At 35.1% G+C, this 22,660-nt stretch overlaps 1 protein-coding gene across 2 annotated transcripts in view; it reads left to right on the forward strand.

Moving 5' to 3' along the window:
• The window catches only part of LOC126811705 (calcium-dependent protein kinase C), a 193,509-nt gene that overhangs the window by 132,304 nt on the left and 38,545 nt on the right, over nucleotides 1–22,660 (forward strand). For both annotated transcript variants that reach the window (XM_050537565.2, XM_050537564.2), the window contains exons 7-8: nucleotides 730–961; nucleotides 2,670–2,795. In XM_050537565.2, coding sequence (XP_050393522.1) covers nucleotides 730–961; nucleotides 2,670–2,795 — 358 coding nt within the window. The remainder of the gene's footprint in view (nucleotides 1–729; nucleotides 962–2,669; nucleotides 2,796–22,660) is intronic.

The raw sequence follows: 22,660 nt of genomic DNA on the forward strand, positions 1-22,660 counted from the left end.
GAATTTAAAGTTGAAAATGATATTTTTGCCAATTTCTTAACTGGCAATAGTGAATTATAGGGTTAATAGGATTATTCTTTAACAAGGTAGGACTGTTTATAGATACCATCTATTTTAAGGCTTTATTTTAATAAATTTGAAAAATTTAACTTAAAAATATGAAATTGCAGCTTTAAGGAATGCTATTGTTCAATTGTATGAGTAGCACATTAGTCGTGACCCTCAAGTTCCACATTAGCTATACAAAGGATGACTTATAATGTAGGCATGGCTATCTGGGCTCTTTGGGATAACATGGAATTTATGCCCTTTGAAAAATTTGTATTTTTGTCAAAAAGTACCACAGATAAAATTGATGTTATGTTCAACTCCCATCTGAAAAATCATGCCAGGTAATCCATCAGTAGAAGTCAAAGCCACACAGTGATAATAACAAATAAAGATGTACTGAAATATGCTCTAAGGAAGTAAATCAAGACCTAAAAGGTTAGGGGAAACTATTGCATTCAGTACCACTAATTATCATCATTGCCCAATTGAAGCCTTTTGCATACTCAATTTAACTTCTAAATGGGCAGTATTATATTATATCATAGGACAAGATGCCATTATCCATAAAAGATTAAAAGACTATTTGCAAGCTGTTTTTATGGTTCGAATAAAACCGTGACATTACAAAAATTTGATTTAAACCTATTCATATTCACTCATTTTGTTTTCTCGTTTCAGTGAATTATCTGCAGAAGACCATTCTAAGCGCATATCATTTGAATTGTGGGATTGGGATAGAACGTCAAGAAATGATTTTATGGGATCTTTATCATTTGGGGTATCAGAAGTAGTGAAGAATCCAGTAGATGGATGGTTTAAATTGCTCAACCATGAAGAAGGTGAATTTTATGGTATTCCTGTTACTGATGAAGTTACACCAACAATTCAAGAGCTCAAAAGTAGAATGCAGGTAAAACTCATTTTTTTATTAGCCCACATCAAATTGGGTTATACAGTGCACTCTGTCACATCCGACCTCTGATCACTCCGGCACTCTGTTACATCCAACACCATTTTCATGTCCCGATTTATTTCCTTATTACTTCAGCCAAACAATCTCTGGGTAATTCGACCTCTGTACGTTCCGGATTACGACATCAATCAGCCGTCCCGTCAAACGATTTCCATTGAATCTACACTGTATAATCGGTGGGTGTGAAGCAAACACTTACCGATCAATTATCCGTGATATTAAAACTGGATGGGTGTGAAGCCACAAAAGATTAACAAGCAATCACCAATCAATTATCTGTGAGATTAAAACTCACTACCGTGGGTCTTTGTTGATTACTTTGATAATTTTAATCTCTTGTACGACAGTTGTGACAAATACTCAAGAATATCCACGAATTTTCCCCAAAATTCACAGTCGTAAAAATATTCCTAGCACCTGTTGGAAACATTCGTTGCGCATGCCGATTGAACCTGAATAACCTATAAGTTTGGTCACCCTACGGATCTCTTCGAACCGTGTGACGACAAGCTGGGGATGCCCGATTCACAGTCCGGAACGTCCCGAATTGACAGAATTGCAATCGAGTGACGCGGAATTCAGTCCTGTCACAGTTCTGTCGGTCCCGACGACGGAGGTGGTGTGAGTAGAATTGTGACATAATTAAACACGACGAACAGGTTTCGGCTGCTTGGTTGGAGGAGATATTTATATATCCAGTCGACGCATGCGTTGTAGCCCGAAGTACCCATTTTCACTCGATTGTCGCTATTTTTGGGATTGAGAGAATTCAATTCCGGAATGTTCAATCGAGTACTCCCATTATCAATGAACACGTGATAGTAAAGACAAAAGTGCGATCAACTGAAGACGGCGAAGAAGATAAATTAACGACAGACTTGACCTATTCAAAATACCTACGCATTTTAAATGAAATAAAAAATTAATGTAATAAAATTTTGAATGTACAGAAAGGGAATAACATTCTGGTGATTCGAAGTTCTATGTTCGAAGCTACATTATAATAATACTTCTGGTTTTCGAAGTTACAATATTTCCGGTTTTGAGAAAACTTGGTATTCCGACACTCTGCATAATCCGACATATTGTAACGATCCCGTACGATGTTGGATGTGACAGAATGCACTGTATATTGCAGCTTTGCTGTCAACCCTGTCTGTACATCGTTGACGACAGTTATCATCTGATCTGTAGGAAATGTATCTGCATTGTTCAACAATTTTGGGTAATTACTCTACTGCCCTTGTTTTACTTTATAGAATCTTTTGAGTTCTCAAAATTCATCCAATGTGTGGATTTCAAAGAAGTAAATTAAAGAAGTTTATTGATTTTCAGCAATTTCCATTAATTCCTTCTAGAGATGCAGAATCTTGTGAACGTTCTAAGGACAAAAGTTTACATCCGATCTGTGTGAAACTTAAAAAAATTGAAACAAAGTATCGAATTGAAACAATTTCTGTCAATGACTTCCAGATTTAAGGTTATTGTTTCACTTTGTAGAATCTGGTGAAAACGTTTAATTTTTAACGAGCTATGGCCCTTGCTAATTTATCTTCCAAGTAAAATGGTTTGATATATTTTATGATATTTTGAGGATATTTTCGTGAATATGGATTTTCTATATATCTTATTTTGTATGTTTCAGAAAACAGATTTACAAGAAAGAAAAATCCCACCTCCGAACAACGCACAAAATATGTCAAAACAAGATATTGTTAGAGCTAGCGATTTCAATTTTCTTACTGTTTTAGGTAAAGGTAGTTTTGGTAAGGTAAGTATTTTGAACAACCATGATTTAATACTCTTTTTATACGCCCACATTGATGCTTGCGGACGCTCTAGAGGCTAAAGTTAATATCCAATTGACTTTAAATTTATACACAGTGTTTACGGTCATGACACGAAGAAGCCTCTTGATTTTCAGCAATTTCCGATAATTACTGCCAGAGTTATGGCCCTTGATCACTTTGAAAAATCTTGTGGACGCTCTAGAGGCTCCAGTTATCATCCGATTGACTTCAGATTGATACACAGAGTTTAAGGTCTTGAGGCGAACAAGTATATTGATTTTCAATGAATTTTGATAATATGAACAGCTAAATCCATGGTATTAAATGTTTCGTATACTAAACGTTAGCATGGGGCAGAACTTTATAAAAACCAAACAGAGAGAGAGAGAAATGGGGTTTAACGTCCACTCGACACAAACTAGGTCAATTCGGGACTAACATATGGTTTAATTTTATTTACATAATTCGCTTGCGCGTAGGGGTCTTTAGCATTGGGAGGAAACCGGAGGCCCGGGAGAAAACCCACGAGATTGGACAGGCGACCCTACTCCTTGCCACGTACAACCGGGGATTCGAAACCACGCCAGTCGACTCAATGACAGACTTTATGATACAGCATGCGCACGCAAACCATTCAGCTATCCAAACCACCACCCCCCCCCCCCCCAAAAAAAAAACCCAAACAAATTCTAATGATTTTCTGATAAGTGACTCTTAATCAGATTTTAGTGTATTATAAATGTTTCATTACCGAAAAAAGTAAAAACGTGCGACAACTCTTGTTGACTGCCTGGAGGATTTAGCTGTCATGGGTGTATGTTTCGTTGCCTGGCAATCTGTCTTTATAATTGATGTTATGGTCTGTAACAATTCGTTAGTAGATATTGGATACTTTACAGATCTCTAAGCAGTTGACCATTTGCTCTTTTGCACATACTGTAACTTTAACATGCGTCCTGTGTAGGAATTTTGTTAAAACAGGCTAACTTAAAACTGGAAAATGAACCAATATGCAGCAATGCTCAAGAGAGAGATTTAATAGCATTAAGCAATTCCTGGAAGACTTAATCTATTGAATAACTTAAGTGGTATTTGCTTGATTACCACACAGTAAAACATGGTCATGATTAAATCTTTAATGATTAATGGCACAACAGATGTATATTGATAGCATGTTCTTTCTGGAGTTTTTAAAAAAAAAAAAAAAGGAACTCCTGACAACTGAACATGAAATTCTTATTACTGGCGTTTATTGGATGTAATATTGATTGAAAAGAAGGTCTGTGTACAGGTTAACTTTCCAATACAACTAGATTAGAATTAGTTGTCATGTATAATTTAATTGTATTCTGCTTCTATTATACATTGATCTTCAACTTCTAATTGATTACCGGTATTAGTAGAATATTTTCTGACATGTATAGTGTTTCATCAATCATATTTAAAAGATAAAATTTAATTGCTTACACATAATGTAGAGCCTAAGGTCTTGCCTAGTTGTTCAGATATGATGCATGCATAATAATATGTAAGACACCATTCATTTCCTATCCTTTCCACTGGTAATGTGCTATTTTGTCAGATTTGACATTAACGCTAATGAAATAAATGAATCTAGATGACTATAGACACCCCCAGCGCTCACGCTGTCAATCGCCATTGGCGATAAAATATTCAATCTGGCGAAATTTTTGGTGATAACTTTTTCATGCGATAAATTTTTCTTGCCACAAAGCTTTCATTTCCACGCTGTGCATATATACACGTTACAGTCTATTATGTGCTTGGCTGAGTCAGTTATCAATCATTTAGGTGCCAATAATAGAGATATCTTTTGTCTCTTGATCAATCTCGGATTACTGTTGATTAGTATTTACAGTAAGAGTAGTAATATACTAATTAAGAGACAAAAGATTTAATTATTTGTCTTTAAATACGAATCGGTGACTTTTTTGACGGTTTCTATATTCAAAATGGCGGACACTGTGAATAATACTTGTTTGATTTGTTTGGGATTATTGAATTATGACGTCTGTTTTATCTTTTTCTTACTCCTGTTGCCCGTATCGTTAATAAATGAAGCCAGGTTTGTTGTTACAGTTTATAATTGCGTATATATTCTTTGGGATGTCGAAAGTCAGTTATTATCAAATCACATGCCATGGGTCGTAAGCGAAAAATTGAACAGCCTTCGTCAACGTCCGATAGAAGAATGTCAGATTATTTTAGTATATCACCACCAAAATGCTCCAAGTCTACAGATGATACTGACATGATCAGCTCTCGTCCATCTAATGTTATTACATCCTTGAATGTTGAAGCGATATCAACTTCTACAATAGATCTGCATTAGGCTACCTCAAAAGTTTGCGACATAGAAAAATTTCGAAAAAGAAAAATCTTAAAGAGGCATTATGGGAGATTAGATAAAGAACTGGCAGTTCTCACTATAATAGTTAAAATTAGATAACGTGAATCGAATATGCTTGAAATTTCAGTCAAATTGCTCCACTCTGAACCGTGATATTAGCTTATGAATTTTAGGCCTAGCCTTGATCATCGTTACTAAAGTCGGTACAATAAAAAAACATAGTCTCGATTATCCATTTTTGTTTAAGCGTATACTGAAAAGGTAGATCTTTTAAGGATGAATGGAAATTTTTAGATATACATATATTCATTAAAAACAAATACACTGTGTAATTTAATGTTACTAAATATTGGAAAACATGGTTATACCAAGATGTTGAAAAAGCTTTCAAAAAATGTGCTTCTGCAAAGCAGAGTAGAATATTGTAAATTGTAATATCATATGTATATTGTATGTTCTTATGTAAAAAGAAAATACTGAAAAAATCTAATAGATATTTGTTCTTTATTTGGGCGGAGAAAATATATGGCGAATAAATTAAAATGAAAATTTAGCGGAAAAAAAATTAAACCCAGAGTGAGCACTAGACACCCCCCAAGTATTCTTGGAGGATGTGATGCTGCTATATTGTGCGATCAATGGTATAACTACACTGGAAGTCAAATAGCATTCTAAAATAACCATTACTTTTAAATTCTAAGAAGAAAATTTAGCTTTGAATCAGGGTATTCTTGCTCTTTAGAAAATTGCTCTAATTAGAATTTTCCATAAAGGTGTTCACATGGCTAATTACCCCTTTTTAGGACTCTCATCTGGGGAGTACACCTAGCTAATTAATCTTTCTAGAATCTTTGGGGGGTTGGATGGCCGAATGGTTAGCATGTGCAAGCTGTATCATGAGGCCTGTCATTGAGTTAACTGGTGTGGTTTCGAATCCCTGGTTGTATGTGACAAGGAGTAGGATTGCCTGTCCAACTTCGTGGGTTTTCTCCAGGTCATCCGGTTTCCTTCCACTGCTAAAGACCCCTTTATTTTATTGAAATAAAATTAATCCATATGTTAGTCCCGAAAGGACCTAGTCTGTGTCAAGTGGACGTTAAACCCCATCCGTCCACAATTGTTTGTGGACACTCAACAGGTCACAATTCTTATCCGATTTTGACGAAACTTGAAATATAGGTTTATCTCCAAAAGATCTCGGTAGCCAGCGCTCACACTGTCGGTCGCCAAAGTTGTAATTTGCAATAAAAATATGAAAGTGGCGATTAAAATTTGATTTTACAGTGGCTTCATATACGGCATGTAAAAAATACAAGCATGCCTATTGGATATCATTATTTCAAATTATAATATCACCACTGGTCGAAAATGTCAGAATGAGTTAAATAGTGACATTTCTTGAGCGAGAAAACAGTTCGCCATTTGTATCATATTACCATCGCCAAAATGCTCTTAAAAGTTAACGACAGGTATTTTGTAAGCATCTATTAACAAAAATAATTGAAATTTATACAATTTTATCAGGGATTTGGATTCTGATACCTTTACGGTACCTGAAAATAACAATAGGCCATTAAGCACGAAACACATAAATTTATAGAAAATTGGCAATCCTTGGATGAGACTTGATGTGTAAATACTGAAATATATTGTGCAGTACGGTGTTTAAATGGACTAAAGTCACCAAAAATAAAATCTGATCTTATTAAATCCAAACTTTGCTAATCTACATGTATTATGTAAAGACAGATTTTAAAGGGGAAGACCAACGATTTTCAATAAGGTTTCCATAAATAATAAATATATATTTAGAAATAATCCCTCCTATAACATATGCAAAAAATAATTTGCAAGCGAGAAATTAATTTTTATTATAACCGGAAGTGACGTAGTTGGTTCCACACGCTCACTGGTCACTATAGTAAACATACAAGTTTGGAGCAAGTTTAGCGCTGTATTTTGTGATCGTTTCGCCGTTTGGCAGAAAATCTGATGAAAGGTAATCTTTATTAGGATATTAAGAACAAGAACTTACGGTGTTTTGAAGGTATAATATACAACGCGTTTGTGTAAATTAAGTTTCTAAACTGGACACTGTGACACAATTTAAGCCACATGGCTAATTGTTTACATCACGTGATAGCTGGCACGTGACAGATATTAACCGAACACAAATTGGCGACCTATGCGGCTAGCGACCTATTCGACCGATCCAGCTGGCAACCTGTTCGTTGGCAACCTATTCAGAATGAGAGCGCACCCCTTTAATATGATTGTGCCAACTTTTTCTAATAATATTTCGAAAGCTTATTTAATCAGCTTTCGGAATATATGTAGTTGGATGTCCAGAATTTTGTAAGATAATGCAAAATTACATCTCTATTCTGAGCTAAAGGAATGGATAAATGATAATATATTCTACTTTCATTTGATAGACGTTACGTTGGATTTTATTGGTTGATAAAAATAGATGAGTTTGGGCGACTGTTGAATTTATTCTGAATAGGTTGCCAACTGGATCGGTCGAATAGGTCGCTAGCCGAATAGGTCGCCAATTTGTGTTCTGTTAATATCTGTCACGTGCCAGCTATCACGTGATGTAAACAATTAGCCATGTGGCTTAAATTGTGTCACAGTGTCCGGTTTAGAAACTTAATTTACACAAACGCGTTGTATATTATACCTTCAAAACACCGTAAGTTCTTGTTCTTAATATCCTAATAAAGATTACCTTTCATCAGATTTTCTGCCAAACGGCGAAACGATCACAAAATACAGCGCTAAACTTACTCCAAATTTGTATGTTTACTATAGTGACCAGTGAGCGTGTCGAACCAACTACGTCACTTCCGGTATCAATAAAAATTAATTTCTCGCTTACAAATTATTTTTTGCATATGTTATAGGAGGGATTATTTCTAAATATATATTTATTATTTATGGAAACCTTATTGAAAATCGTTGGTCTTCCCCTTTAAAAGTTGTTGTATATTGTATTGTATATATCGGTAAATGTTTTATAGCGGAGACATACAAAATTTTAGCAGATGAAATATTCCAGTTGGCGGGAAAAAATGTGAACATTTTTTTTTATATAAAAATTATCATCCATTTTGGCGGAAAAAAATCGAAAGCCAGTGTGACCCTGTTGGTAGCGTTCGATATTGGCATGTATCGAATCAAAAATTCATGGATTATGGCCTCTGATTGTACGAAAAATCACCTTTTTAGCTTGTGAACCCTATAGAGGTCACATTTTTAAACCGATTTTGATGAAACTTGAAATGCATGTTTATAACCCACAGATCTTGGTTCCTTTCGATTTTTGCGCATATCGGATCATAACTTCCTAAATTATGGCCCCTGATTGTACGAAAAATCGCCTTTTTATACACCCACATTTTCATGTGGACGTATATTGTCGCCGCCCCTGTCCGTCCGTCCGTCCACAATTGTTTGTGGACACTCTACAGGTCACAATTCTTATCCGATTTTGACGAAACTTGAAATATAGGTTTATCTTCAAAAGATCTCGGCTGCTTTCGATATTGGCATGTATCGGATCGAAACTTCATGGATTATGGCCCCTGTTTATACGAAAAATCACGTTTTTAGCTTGTGGACCCTATAGAGGTTACAATTTTTATCCGATTTTGTTGAAACTTGAAATGTAAGTTTATAACCCAAAGATCTCGGTTCCTTTCGATATTCGCTCATATCGGACAAAAAATCGCGTTTTTAGCTTGTGGACCCTATAGTCATAATTTTTATCCGATTTAGAAAAACGTATTATTATATCACCGTTACACCCTAAGGACGACCGAGTTCAAATTTCGTGAAAATCGGCCCAAAACTGACAGACAAAATAGCCGCCCTTCGTTCTCAAATAGTGTAAAAATATGGTGTATCAAGGTTGTGGACCCTCTAGAGGCCACAATTTTGATCCGATTTTGATGAAACTTGAAATGCATGTTTATAACCCAAAGATCTTGGTTCCTATTGATATTCGCATATATCAGATTGTAACTTGCTGAATTATGGCCCTTAATTGTACAAAAAATCACGTTTTTAGCTTGTGGTCCCTCTAGAGTTCACAATTTTTATCCGATTTAAAAAAACGTTTGAATATTTCATCGTTACACTCCCTAATGACGGCTGAGTACGAAAATAGTGTAAGTATATGGTATATCAAGGTTATGACCCCTCTAGAAATCACAATTTTGATCCGATTTTAATGAAACTTGAAATATATCTTTATAACCCAAAGATCTTAGTTCCTTTCGATATTCGCACATATCGGATTGTAACTTCTTGAATTGTGGCCCTTGATTGTATGAAAAATCACTTTCTGTTTAGCTTGTTCTCTATCCATCTCTTACAAAATGTGGGCATATCCTGTCTGGCAGCCGCTGGTTTTTAGAACTGCTCATCTGGGAAGTACACATAGCTAATTACCCTTTCTTAAACCGTTCATCTGGGGAATTCACCATGCTAATTGCTCTCTTTAGAACTTCTTATCTGGGGGGTACACCTAGATAATTAGAACTTCTCATTAGTGGCAAAACTATCGCTCTTTTGTTGGTGCACAAACCAGAGTATGACTGGTCTTTGTAGAACACACCACTTACTTCACATTTGGATAGTTCACATATTTACAGTTTCTAGTTTGATATTTGATGTAATATGCAAGAACACTTGAAATTCTAAGAAAAGTATCAGTTTGTAGAAACTTGATGTAAGGATCAGCCTAGCTACAGTCCCCATTGTTTTGTTGTAGTTTGTTGTTTTTAATAGTGTTATTTGATTCTGTAATTGAAATTCTATTGGCACATGTTTATTCATTCATGTGTAAAAAATCATTGAAGATATGGTAACACAAACGGTTAGTCCATATATTGAAAAACTTTGTTGACAATTTCATCTTCGCAGATATTGATTTATTAGACAACAATATAAAGCTTTTATAGACTAGTTTAGATTTCATAATCAATAGTTGGATAGTTGTGTGGATTTATCCCTCTCATTGGATGAAAAATAGTTTCCTTAGTGTGTCATAACATTTTGATTGCAAATGTTTATCCCCATCTCTATTACTAGACAACGTCATTTTTACACAGTCTTAACATATTTACATAATATTCACGAACCAAAGAAACATTAGTGATTAGCCTGTATTCTTCGTTTGCTGGTCTTTATATATAGAAATTAGAATAATACTAAAGTTCTAAGATCAATTGGGTTGAAATAAACTTTCGCCACCATCAAGAACAATCATTGAATTAATCATAGACATAAGAACTGCGACTGTAGTATTATTATTGTCTTCGAACCAGACCATCTTGTGAACCTACCAATTGAAATCACCAAAAATGGACAAAACTGCCTATAGGGCAGTCATCAAATACGTGCAACTGAAAAGACTAAACACAACACAGATACATGTCCCTTCATTTTCTACAGTAAAAAAAGTGGGCTGTGGAAATTAAGTGTGGCAGAGGGAGCCTCGACGATGACCCGTATTCTGGAAGGCCATTGAAAAAAAACATTTAAAAAAACCATTAACCAGGTGCATGACATGGTGATTGCTGATCGACGATTGGCCATTCGACATATTTCCATTGTTGTGAGCATCTCTCGTGATAGGGTTAGCACATTATTGCCAAAAAGTTAGGAATGATAAAAGTTTCTGGAAACCATCGACTTTATACAGGTCTTTCATAGATAGGCTGAGAGCTTTTCCTCCAGCCCTCATAGCTAATTGACTCCCAAGATAAGAAGTTGTAGAAAGAGTAAGAATACCCTGATAGTATTGTTTATTTGGGCATGTTGAAATTCTGAATTTATTTGTATCACAAATTATAAAGTTATCCGGTCGTTTCTGCTCAAATTGGCTGTAACCGCTTAATTGCAATACAGAGGTTTGGATTGCCGAATGGTTAGCGCTTTCACGTTGCATCAATAGGTCTGTCATTGAGTCAACTGGCGTGGTTTTGATTGGGTCACCTGTCCAACCTCGTGGCTTTTCTCTGGGTCCTTTGGTTTCCTCCCACTGCTAAAGACCCCTACGCGCAAGTGAATTATTGAAATAAAATTTGAACCATATTTTAGTCCTGAAATGACCTAGTTTGTGTCGAGTGGATGTTAAACCTCATTTCTCCCTCTCTCTTATGACTGCAATACAGAAAAAAGCTCTGTGGAATTTATTAAAACTTACTGGGATTTATCACTTTCAAATTCATGAAATCCTGTGTTTTTTATGGAGTTATCTTTCCATTCACACAACTTAAATTAAAATTGATCGATTTGAATCTGGACTTAAAAGTGGTCATATATTGTTGTCGGCCCTGTACAGTGCTACAGGTAATATCTAATTGAATTGAAATTTATACACAGTGTTCAAGGTTATGAGACAAAGACGCCAATTGATTTTCAACGATTTCCAATAATTACTGCCAGAATTATGGCCGTGGATCACTTTGAAAAATCTTGTGGACACTTTACAGGCAAAATTTAATATCTGATCGACTTTAAACTTGTACGCATTGTTCAAGGTTATGAGACAAATCCTATTGATTTTTAATGATTTCCAAGAATAACTGCCAGAGTTATGGTCCTTGATTATTTTGAACAATCTTGTAGACTCACTAGACAAAAGTTATCACCCTATTGACTTTAAATTGATGCACAGTGTTTAATGTCTGTAGACGCAGAAGCCTATTGCATTTCATCAATTTAGATAATTACATCCAGAGTTATTGCCCTTGATAACTTCGAACAATCCTATGGATGCTCTGGAGACAAAGAACTAGCTAGCATGGATCAGAACTAGAAGCTAAACAAATCTTAATTATAATTACTTAATGAAATGTTACTCTTAATCAGTTTTTAGTGAAATGAAATGAAATGAAATGGGGTTTAACATCCTACTGTTCTGCTGCAGCTGGGCTAATGAAGACGGGCATATGACATAAAGTGTGCTATAAGGGAAATTATGCCGGGCAGTGGCACTATGGCGTATGTTTCGTTGCCTGGCAACCTTTCTTTAGTGTCTTAGAAATGTATTCATTACTGACAACAGAAAAAATATGAAACAATCCTTGTGGTATTCTCGGACAAGTCTCCCACTGTAGGCATATGTTTTGTTGCCCGGCAACCTATCTTTTAAAAAATAAAACTGCTTCTGATTATATATGGTCTTAAAGGACAATATTGGTGCCAGTCATTATCACATATGTGATAGAGCTGGTTAAACACATTCCAAATATAATTTTAACACAGAGATCATTGCTACATTAGCTGAGTAATACAGTTTTCCAGAATCGGAAGTGACGAATGCCAAAGGAAAACACGAGTCATCTCTCTATATAACTGACTGATGTGACAAGTGATAACGGATATATGGGCGAATTTCTGCTCACTAATAATTATTCTGACTGTATTCTGGGCCTTTAATAATAATATCTACTGTATAGTAAAATAGAACTTTTATTTAATACAATACAACCATTTCTTATTAAAGTATGTTCATTGGGGATTGAACTTAAAATTACCAATAATTCTGTTCTTTCACTTAGCGATTAACAAACTTTTTATATGCCCACATTGAAATGTGGTCGTATATTGTTGTTGCCCCCGTCCTGCCCGCCCGCAGTCTGGTGTCCACAATTGCCTATGAACGCTCTAGAGGCTAAAGTTAATATCCGATTGACTTTAAATTTATACACAGTGTTTACGGTCATGAGACAAAGAAGCCTATTGATTTTCAGCGATTTTCGATAATTACTGCTAGAGTTATTGCCCTTGATCACTTTGAAAAATCTTGTGACGCTCCAGAGGCTAAAGTTATCATCCGATTGACTTCAGATTGATAAACAGAGTTTAAGGTCATAAACATACAGATATCGTTATTGTAATAATATTAATAGAAATAAGAATCATTTTGTGTATGGGTCATTCCATGAAGTTGGCACCTAAAGTGTGACATGGGCATTAAAATTTTAAAATGTATTTGGATAGTAAATAACACATTGTTTGTTTTGTTTTGAATATTTCCTGATGTATCAATGTGGTAAAAATATAAAAACTTTACAATTTTCTGTAAAAACGCTGACATACTAAAATGAATGCGTGTAACATTGACAAAATATTGTCCTCTTTTTCTTCTTGTTAAGATAAATAAATCATAGTCAAAGGCAACTGAGTACTCAAGACTAAAGTATCTATCATTTGGTGGTATCAAAATGTAAAAAGATGTAATTTATTTTACAACATCTCTCAAAATGAGTCTGCGGGTAACAATGACCAAAAACACACGTTAAAGTTCTATAAAACAAAACTCATAAAAAAAATGAGAAATCAATTCCTAATATTGTACATCTATTTGCCTTGTACAGTTTTTGACCTGTTGATTGTACCATCTAATAAAACAAAGAATTAGATATCCTGGGTAAAAAGAGTTGGTAACATTGACCACATCAAATTCCTTTGGAAATTAATTCCTAATATTGTACATCTATTTGCCTTGTACAGTTGTTGACCTGTTGATTGTACCGTCTAATAAGAAAAAATATATTACATATCCTGGGTAAAAAGAGTTGGTAACATTGACCACATCAAATTCCCATGGAATCGTGATATATTGTTAAGTAATCAGGGATAAAAAATTGCTTTAACCATCCCAAGGAGCTATCACCTTCAAATACAAATGATAATGTGAATGTCAGTCATGTATGTGACAAGCACAAGGGTCACCTGTCTAACCTTGTGAGTTTTGCCAAGGACTATCATTTACCCCCACTGCTAAAGCCCTATGCACAAGCCAATTATTGAAATAACCTAGAGTCGAGTGACCGCTAAAGTCCACCTCTCTCGAACAACCATCATTAAATAAGTTACGACTTTGGAAATATGATTTAATATTTCATTTATTATTCAACATGTAACACAGTGATCAGTTTAAAAACAAAGACAAAATAAAATGACATAAGAAATAAAATGGGGTTTAATGTAAATGACATAACAATAATGGTAAAATAATTGGACGGATAAAGCATCAATACCGATTTAATTAATTTGGACTGATAAAGCATCAATACTGATTTAATTCAATAAAATTGGACGGATAAAGCATCAATACTGATTCAATTAAATTGGATGGATAAAGCATCAATACTGATTTAATTCAAGTAATGACATAGGATATACATTAATCAGAAAATATCTTTTTCGTTGTAACCAATGCTGGTACTCAACATTGACTGACTTAATACTTAAGAAATCAAAACATCAGCACTAGATAATTTCCCTGCATAGATCCAGTCAGATTAAAATCAGACCTAGTCATCACATGTTGCGAAACAAAGATGACGAAAGGATCTTTTGGTCATCAGATTTTGCAAAACAAAGATGACAGAGGGCTTGTTGTATTGTTTACATAGGGAGCAGCATTTTTATGTTGTGAACAGAATCAAACCAATTTTCGACTGCTATTCCTATTACAGATTCAAATAACAGTTCATTTTCCAACCATAAATTCCCTGTTGGTTTGCAGTACTTGACATACATATGGCCAATTAACAACCTGGAAAGAAATTTAAACACGAGGTTAATTCTACACTATTTTGGAATTCAATATATAACGTGTTCAGTACATGCAGATTAAATAAGTACATCCATTATTGCATAAAATCTAAACAACAAAAAACATAACTGTGTTGGTAACAAAAATGTCTTAGAGCAGTTGTTTGGTCATTGTTAACAACACTTATTTTCATCAACAGCCTGGTATAGGTACATAAGGATGACAGCATGCATAGAACCATGAACTACCGTATTTCAAAAGATAAGTTTTTTTGTAAAGATCTAACAAATAATTAAATAAGTGTGCCAGACAGGGGTTGTGAGTAATTTTGACATTCAACTGAAAGCTTAGCCGTATCAAGTTACCAACCAATCCAACCCCGGTTTGTTCCGGAGATCGGCAGGGCAACCATTTGTTTTGCGGACAAAAAGTTTGAATAAAAGTATTCTATAATTATGTAAATAAAGAAAAGGAACATTCCTATTGATTTAAGTATTCATATGTTGTTCGTAACTTGACACATGCGATTCAAATGTACGTAACTAATTGACAAATCCCATTTTCCTTACTGAATTCCATATTTTCCCACTTCTTTTCCTGCCATATTGCCATTAACAAGTCGTCTGCTGTAAATGAGTTGTATGATGTCGTTAAATTCTCGATCGCTCTTGACGGCGTAAAAAGAGAAGGAAATCGTGCGAACGTAATATTGACCGACAAGCAACACTTTTGGTAATGACTACAGTTTAAAATATTTCAAAAGTATAGCCGATAAACATTTTGCCATTTATAAGATGAAACAAGAGTGGTGACATTTTACGACATTATTTAAGTAGGTCACACGATTGCGCTCCGTCTAATCGTGTTATTAGCGGACGTAACAAAGTTAACCGACACAGTTACGATTTTTTCTTGGGTGACGATATCTTAACAAATAGCCAAATCGATGCTCTTGTTGTGCAGTATTTGAAAAATTGAACATTAAATCTTTGCAACTGCACCTCGGATAGTTGATTTGAACACATAAGATAAAGTGGGGATCAAATCAAAGTTCAGGAGTATGAAAATGTCACACTTTTGGTGCATGTCAAACTGCAGAAAATGCATTTGACACATCTTTTTTTCAAGTGAATTTTTTTTATTTCACAAAATGACATTTTAATATTATCTTTACATCAGACCCCCAAAATAATTATCAACAATTCATTTATTGAATTCTATTTCTTGAGTATTTTATCATCACCTGATAATCGTAGGTAACAAAGTGTCAACTTCATGGAATGACCCATATGTATATATATTGATTTTGATCCCTTACTGTTTATCCAGTAACAATGTGTCTGTTAATCATGATGACATAATTATTTACTTTAAGAACACCTGACGCCACTTTTATTTGAAGAGTTCACATGAAGTAAAAGTATAATTTTGAAACAAATAAAACTTTGTTCCCAATTAATGAAGGTAAAATAATGATAAATCTATATGTTGGTCTCAAAATAATTATCAAATTTGAGATAGTATCAGTGATATTAATATTATATATGTTAATGGGTGAAATTACAAAGTTAGATTTGAAGAAGATTGTAACAATATTATTTGCTCAAAATTATTTGCTTTAAAGTGCTGATAAGATTGATTTGATCTGATCGGAATCTCAGAATTGATCTCAGATATCTTGAGGATGTAAGAATTGATCTTGGACATATTTGGCTGTAAGAATTATTTTCAGATAAGGTGAACTATTTCATCTCAGATACACTGAACTGTCGGAATGGATATCAAATACATGTACTACATGATGTAGTTGAGCTATCAAAATTGATCTGACATTCTAAGCTGTATGATTTAATCTCAGCAGATAGGTTTTGCTTTTAGACCGGATCTTAGATAGAGATAGGTTGGCTGTCAGGATTGATCTTAGAAAGAGATAGGTTGACTATCAGAATTGATCTTAAAAGTTAGAAAGGGATGGGTTGGCTGCCCTTTCAGTTGAGATAGGTTGGCTGTAAGATTTGATCTTAGATAGCGATAGGTTGGCTGTCAGAATGGGTCTTCATTTGAGATAGATCGGTTGGCGGGTAGAACAGATCTTAATAATAAGTTGGCGTATAGATGAAGACATTTGAATCCCACTGGTATAGATGTATCAGAAGAGTTGTAGGATAGATTGGAATGTCAGGATTGGTGGTGGAGTAGATTGGAATGTCAGAAATTATAGACATGTCAAAATTATTTTTAATAGATGAAGATGTAAAAATTGAAGTGATCTGAGATGTCAGAATAGAACTGAGAGTTTTGCTAATCCAATTTTTTTTATAAGGATATCTCAAGATTTTATGACTCTTATCAACTCTTTGTACCTTTGTATAATATAAGATTGATCTGAGAGTTTTGTAAATTTAAGTTATATGCCAGTTGGAGCTATTGTATAACATAAGGTCTTGCATGTATGGAATATTTTGTTCTATTAATTTAAAAGTGATAATTGTCCTTTTTTCACTTAATTGATTTAGTAGATTGAAGTAAATAATAAAATATGCTATAAGTTATAAGAAGAATTGATTATATAATGAAGATAACATTCTCTACTTGTATTTAATGTCTAGACAGGCACTAATTGATATATTATCTTACCTAGTACTGATAGTGATAGCAGAACTAATATAAACTATATTAGCAACTAATTATTACATATTAAAACATACAAATTATCATGCTCAATTACAATATTATGACAACTATTGGTAATCTTGATTATAATGAAAAAGACAGATGATTTTAACTCTTTCGCTACATAATACTTTTTTATAATGGCGTTACGCCCAGACGGAATTCTTTTCCTGGAAATTACCAAAATATTAGCTGCTAACAGAAAAAACCCTCTGTCATCATGAAAAGTCAATAAAAGTATAGAAACCTATACCTTTTCTGAATCCTTGGGACCTACCCCATCTATTTATGAAATGATTTTGAATCAGTAAATGAGATAGGTATATGTTACAAGGATTTTAACTTTGAAAACACACCGAAAATTCAAAACCGCTATGTTGTAACATCCATTTATAACTATAAATTGAATGAGTGGGCAAATGCTTTTTATACGCCCACATTTCAATGTGGTCGTATGTTGTCGTCGCCCCCATCCGTCCGGCGTCCACAATTGGTTGTGGACACTCTAGAGGCTAAAGTTAAGGGTCTGGTTCACTTACTGGGAGGAGGTTTGATCCCGGTGTTGGCCAAGAAAGTACTACCAGAGTTATGGCCCTTGATCACTTCAAAAAATCTTGTGGCCCCTCTAGAGGCTAAAGTTAATATCCGATTGACTTTAAATTTATATACAGTGTTTAAGGTCATGAGACGAAGAAGCCTATTGATTTTCAGCAATTTCTAATAATTACTGCCAGAGTTATGATCTGTGCCTTGGAGGGTTATTTGTCTGCTTTTTTTTTTAGCTAAGCTTGGTCATTTATAAATTGAATCAAAAGTTCCCAGACATCAGGTGATAGAAGTTAAAAAACAAAGTCAATTTCTCTAGGGTTCTCATCCAGGTCAGTGGGTACCCCTGGAGTTTTGGCTGGCTCAAATGGTATTCTGAAACCAGCAGTGTCATTCTGAGCCCCAGTAACATTATGCCAGTTGTTATCATCTACAACAGCAAGGTGTACAAGCCTACAAACATGTGTTCTAACACCACGATTGTTTACATTCCTGACTACCACGCCCCTTTTAGGAGGAATCGGGTCATCACTATCATAGTCCGATTCTACGGGCTGTGCACCCCCAGAATCGCTTTTATCCCCAATATCACAACTTGCACTGGTGGTATCAGAATCATCCGCCGGATCATCAATAACATTATCTTCATCAGAAAGCCAATTATCAAGGCGCTGGGCCACCTGTTCTGCCGTCAATCTACACAGTCTTGCTATACTTGCAGAGCCAGTCACCTTTTTTTAGTGCCACACACTCAAGGTTGGAAAACCACGACTACTCTCGTCATTTCTGGGATTCCATCTAATTATAACACCTAAATGCGATCAGAAGAATGTCAATAGTCGATTATGATTGGTCGTATTCAATGTACTCATAAATTGTGCTTGTTTACCAGGAATTCCCCAGTGACGTAACGAAAGTGTCAGCGGCTTTCCGTAGTGAACAGTAAGTTTGCTGGAGGGGCTCACAGCGGCTTGCTGTAGCCATTGAGTTAAAGAACAATAGATTAATTAAGATAACTTTGTAGTTTCCCTCTTGTCAGTGGTGCATGAATCAACTTAGGGAAGGGTCTAGTGGGAGGAGGTTTGATCCTGGTGTTGGCCAAGAAAGTTTCTCAGAATGCTTCAACTTGGTTTCCCCCTTGTCAGTGGTTCACAACTAAGGGTCTGTTAAGGAACCATCTAGTTGTTTGGATGGTATGAGAAATCAAGGTCCCATACATATGGGAGGATAACGTTGCCAATATTATTTCATTGTTCACGGTGCAAACTGCAAATGTCAGTAGTTCAAAATACGTAGTTTAGTTTTACAATTTAAAATTTCCATTGCTCAACAATACCAATGTCACGGTGTTAAAATATAGAATACACTTTTCAATAATACAAAATACAGTAGAATAGTTATTTTGCACATTACACTTCTGCATTCTGCATAATAGACAAATGCATAATAGAACCTTGCATAGTAGAACATATACCTTATATGGGATGTACGACGTACGTCATTTGCATACGGAAAAAAATCCGGCCTATGACGGAAATTAATGATTTACGGGATAAAGCCATAATGCCGAGGTCATTAGAAGGGGACAGTATCGATTTTATTAGTCTTCAACATCCAGGCTCTATAATGTAATCAGTTCGACGATTAGAGGATTCTGAAAGATAATAGTCTGGTTTAACGAGACTATTCTTATTAATGATTTATGGGATAAAGCCATAATGCCGAGGTCATTAGAAGGGGACAGTACTCAATTTTATTAGTCTTCAACATCCAGGCTCTATAATGTAATCAGTTCGACGATTAGAGGATTCTGAAAGATAATAGTCGGGTTTAACGAGACTATTCTTATTTGTTCTCATCGGTAAAAAAACAGATATTTCAAGTGAATCAATTTCTTGTTAAAAATTAAATTGAATATCTTATAAATATAAAGTTAAAACCCTTTTTTGGGTAAGGTTAAAGAATCTTATAGTAACCGAGCGGAATCTCTCACCCGTATTCCAGCACCCGGATTCGAAATGAAGTTAGCACACATATTCCTAGCGCCAATAAAAACCTAGATATAATTATCACGAAAATAATTGTTACCTTTATATTAGAAAATAACATTTTAAGACATATTAATACAAAGTATATAATAATATGTAATAGACCCCCCCCCCCCCCCAAAAGAAAATTTGCTGAAATAAAGATCTTGGAGTCACCAAAGCTAGTTTAGAAGTTATTGTGTGCGCAGTGAGCCTACCCTTACTCGATTCCCCACATATTTAGTACGTTTATGGTAATATATCGCCAAAAGCCAGCATAGAAGGCTTCTGGATTTTTGTATTCTCGTAGTTTTTTCATCCCTTGACTCTGTGAAATACAAAACATGTTGCCACCAAAGCTGGTTCGGGTGCTTTTTGATGAAATATGGGCTTACCCCTTGTTTATTGTACCCATGAACCCCGCCTCGAATCTGGTGCTGGGAACTTTTCGGTGGTATATCTCGATACCCCAACATTGAAAGTTAATGAAATTTGGCATGTTCACACCTTATGCATCTGTCGATTTGGTGAAATAAAGATCTTGGAGCCACCAAAGCTAGTTTAGAAGTCATTGCGTGCGCAGTGAGCCCAGCCTTAACTCGATTCCCCCACATATTTAGTACGTTTACGGTAATATATCTCGAAAAGCCAACATAGGAGGCTTCTGAAATTCTGCAGTCTAGTAGTTTATTCAGACCTTGATTCTGTGAAACAAAAAACATTTTGCCACTAAAGTTGGATTGGGTGCGTTTATGATGCAGCGTAGGCGTACCCCATGTTTATTGTACCCACGAACCTCGCCTCGAATCCTATGCTATTAACTTTTTGGTGGTATAACTCCATACGCCAACATAGAAAGTTAATGAAATTTGTCATGTTCATACCTTATGCACATGTCAATTGGGTGAAATAAAGATCCTGGAGCCACCAAAGCTAGTTTAGAAGTTAGTGCGTGCGCAGTGAGTCTACCCTAACACGATTCCCCCATATTTTTAGTATGTTTACGGTAATATATCTCAAAAAGCCAGCATAGGAGGCTTCTGGATTATTGTAATCTAGTAGTTTATTCAACCCTTGTCTCTGTGAAATACAAAACAGTTTGCCACCAAAGCTGGTTTGGGTGCTTTTTGATGCAGCGTGGACGTACCCCGGTATTTTGAACTACTGACATTTGCAGTTTGCACCGTGAACAATGAAATAATATTTGCAACGTTATACTTCCATACATGCATGTATATTTAAGGAAGAGTAGATGGAAAAGCTGTTGTCTGGGCAAAATTTCACTGTAGACAAGGAAGCCTAATTAGGTGATTTGCTGTTGAGGCATTTACATATTTGATGCCGGTGGGCGGCAGATTAGAGAGTTTGACAAGCCTACATCTATGTCTTACTGAGGGATCTTAATCGGCAGTTATTTTGTTGGCTTTAGCCGCTTAAAGATACATTATGGGAGATTAGATAACGAGTTGGCAGTTCTAACTATAATAATAGTTAAAAACTACATAATGTAAAGGCAACTTGCTGAAAATTTCAGTCAAATTGATCCACTATGAACTGAGAACCAAGCGGATGAAAGTTCTGCTTAGCCTCGATCATCATTACTGAAGACGATAAGACAAAACTAATAGTCTTGATTATCCATTTAATCGTTAATCACAAAGGAAATTTTTGCAGCAAATCGGACTGTAATCCAACAAATATCGCAGGCAAGCCTTGACATCGAGAGCTAATTATGGTCTGGATAAGTTAATTAATGTCTAATTAATAGTTTTTATAACATTTCAGGCCTAAAGAAAGACCTACAATAGGCCGATTTTGCTCTTGCATAATGTATGTTTAAAGTTCAGTCAAGTCGATTGGTAAAACAATGAACTGGCCACTATGTTATCATAAATCAATATACTTTCGGCTAAATTAAAGCGGGTTAATTATTACTTGTTAATTAAGAAGTCAATCAACTTGCTTGTCGGCTACAATAACAGTCATACATTAGTAAGAATCGGCCATGTGGTTCATAATCCGAGTACAGTAGAATCTGTATGAGCAGCCACTCCTATTCAGCGACATCTCCTTGTAAGCGGTCACGATAAATTCCCCCTGTAAAAATTCTGTTGTTTCATCTCTTTATTCAACAGTCACTCCTCTAACACGGCCAGCGGTCACTATTTTACTAATAAATTCAACAAAACATCGCCCATTCAACGGCCATTGTTGAATGATACCATCTTGTCGTTCTTTATAACATCCCCGCTAATCCTGTAAGTAGTAGTTAATTAACTGAACCCCCACTGATCAGATACAAAGAAATGTAAAAATAACAATCAACCCGGGATTATCTATTAATTAATCTTTTGTTTTATTAAACAACTAACTTGATCATTGTTTTCACGCGTAACGACACATTATTTGATACTGACTGAATAAATTAAAAGGACCGAGTTTTGTCACGATCATCTAGTACTATTTTCCATTGCCACTTTATTGTTAAACAGACATTTTAGCGCCTCCTATATAATATTACATACAGAGTTACACCCCCTGTAAATGGGTGATAAAATCAGCGATGTTTTTTTTATTCATGTGCTTTTTTGATAAAATAAAATTAATTCATCGATTTTCTTTACAAAAATGAATAAATATTATCGAATG

The sequence above is a fragment of the Patella vulgata genome, chromosome 2 (assembly GCF_932274485.2).
Source record: "Patella vulgata chromosome 2, xgPatVulg1.2, whole genome shotgun sequence".
Classification (NCBI taxonomy): Eukaryota; Metazoa; Mollusca; class Gastropoda; family Patellidae; genus Patella; species Patella vulgata.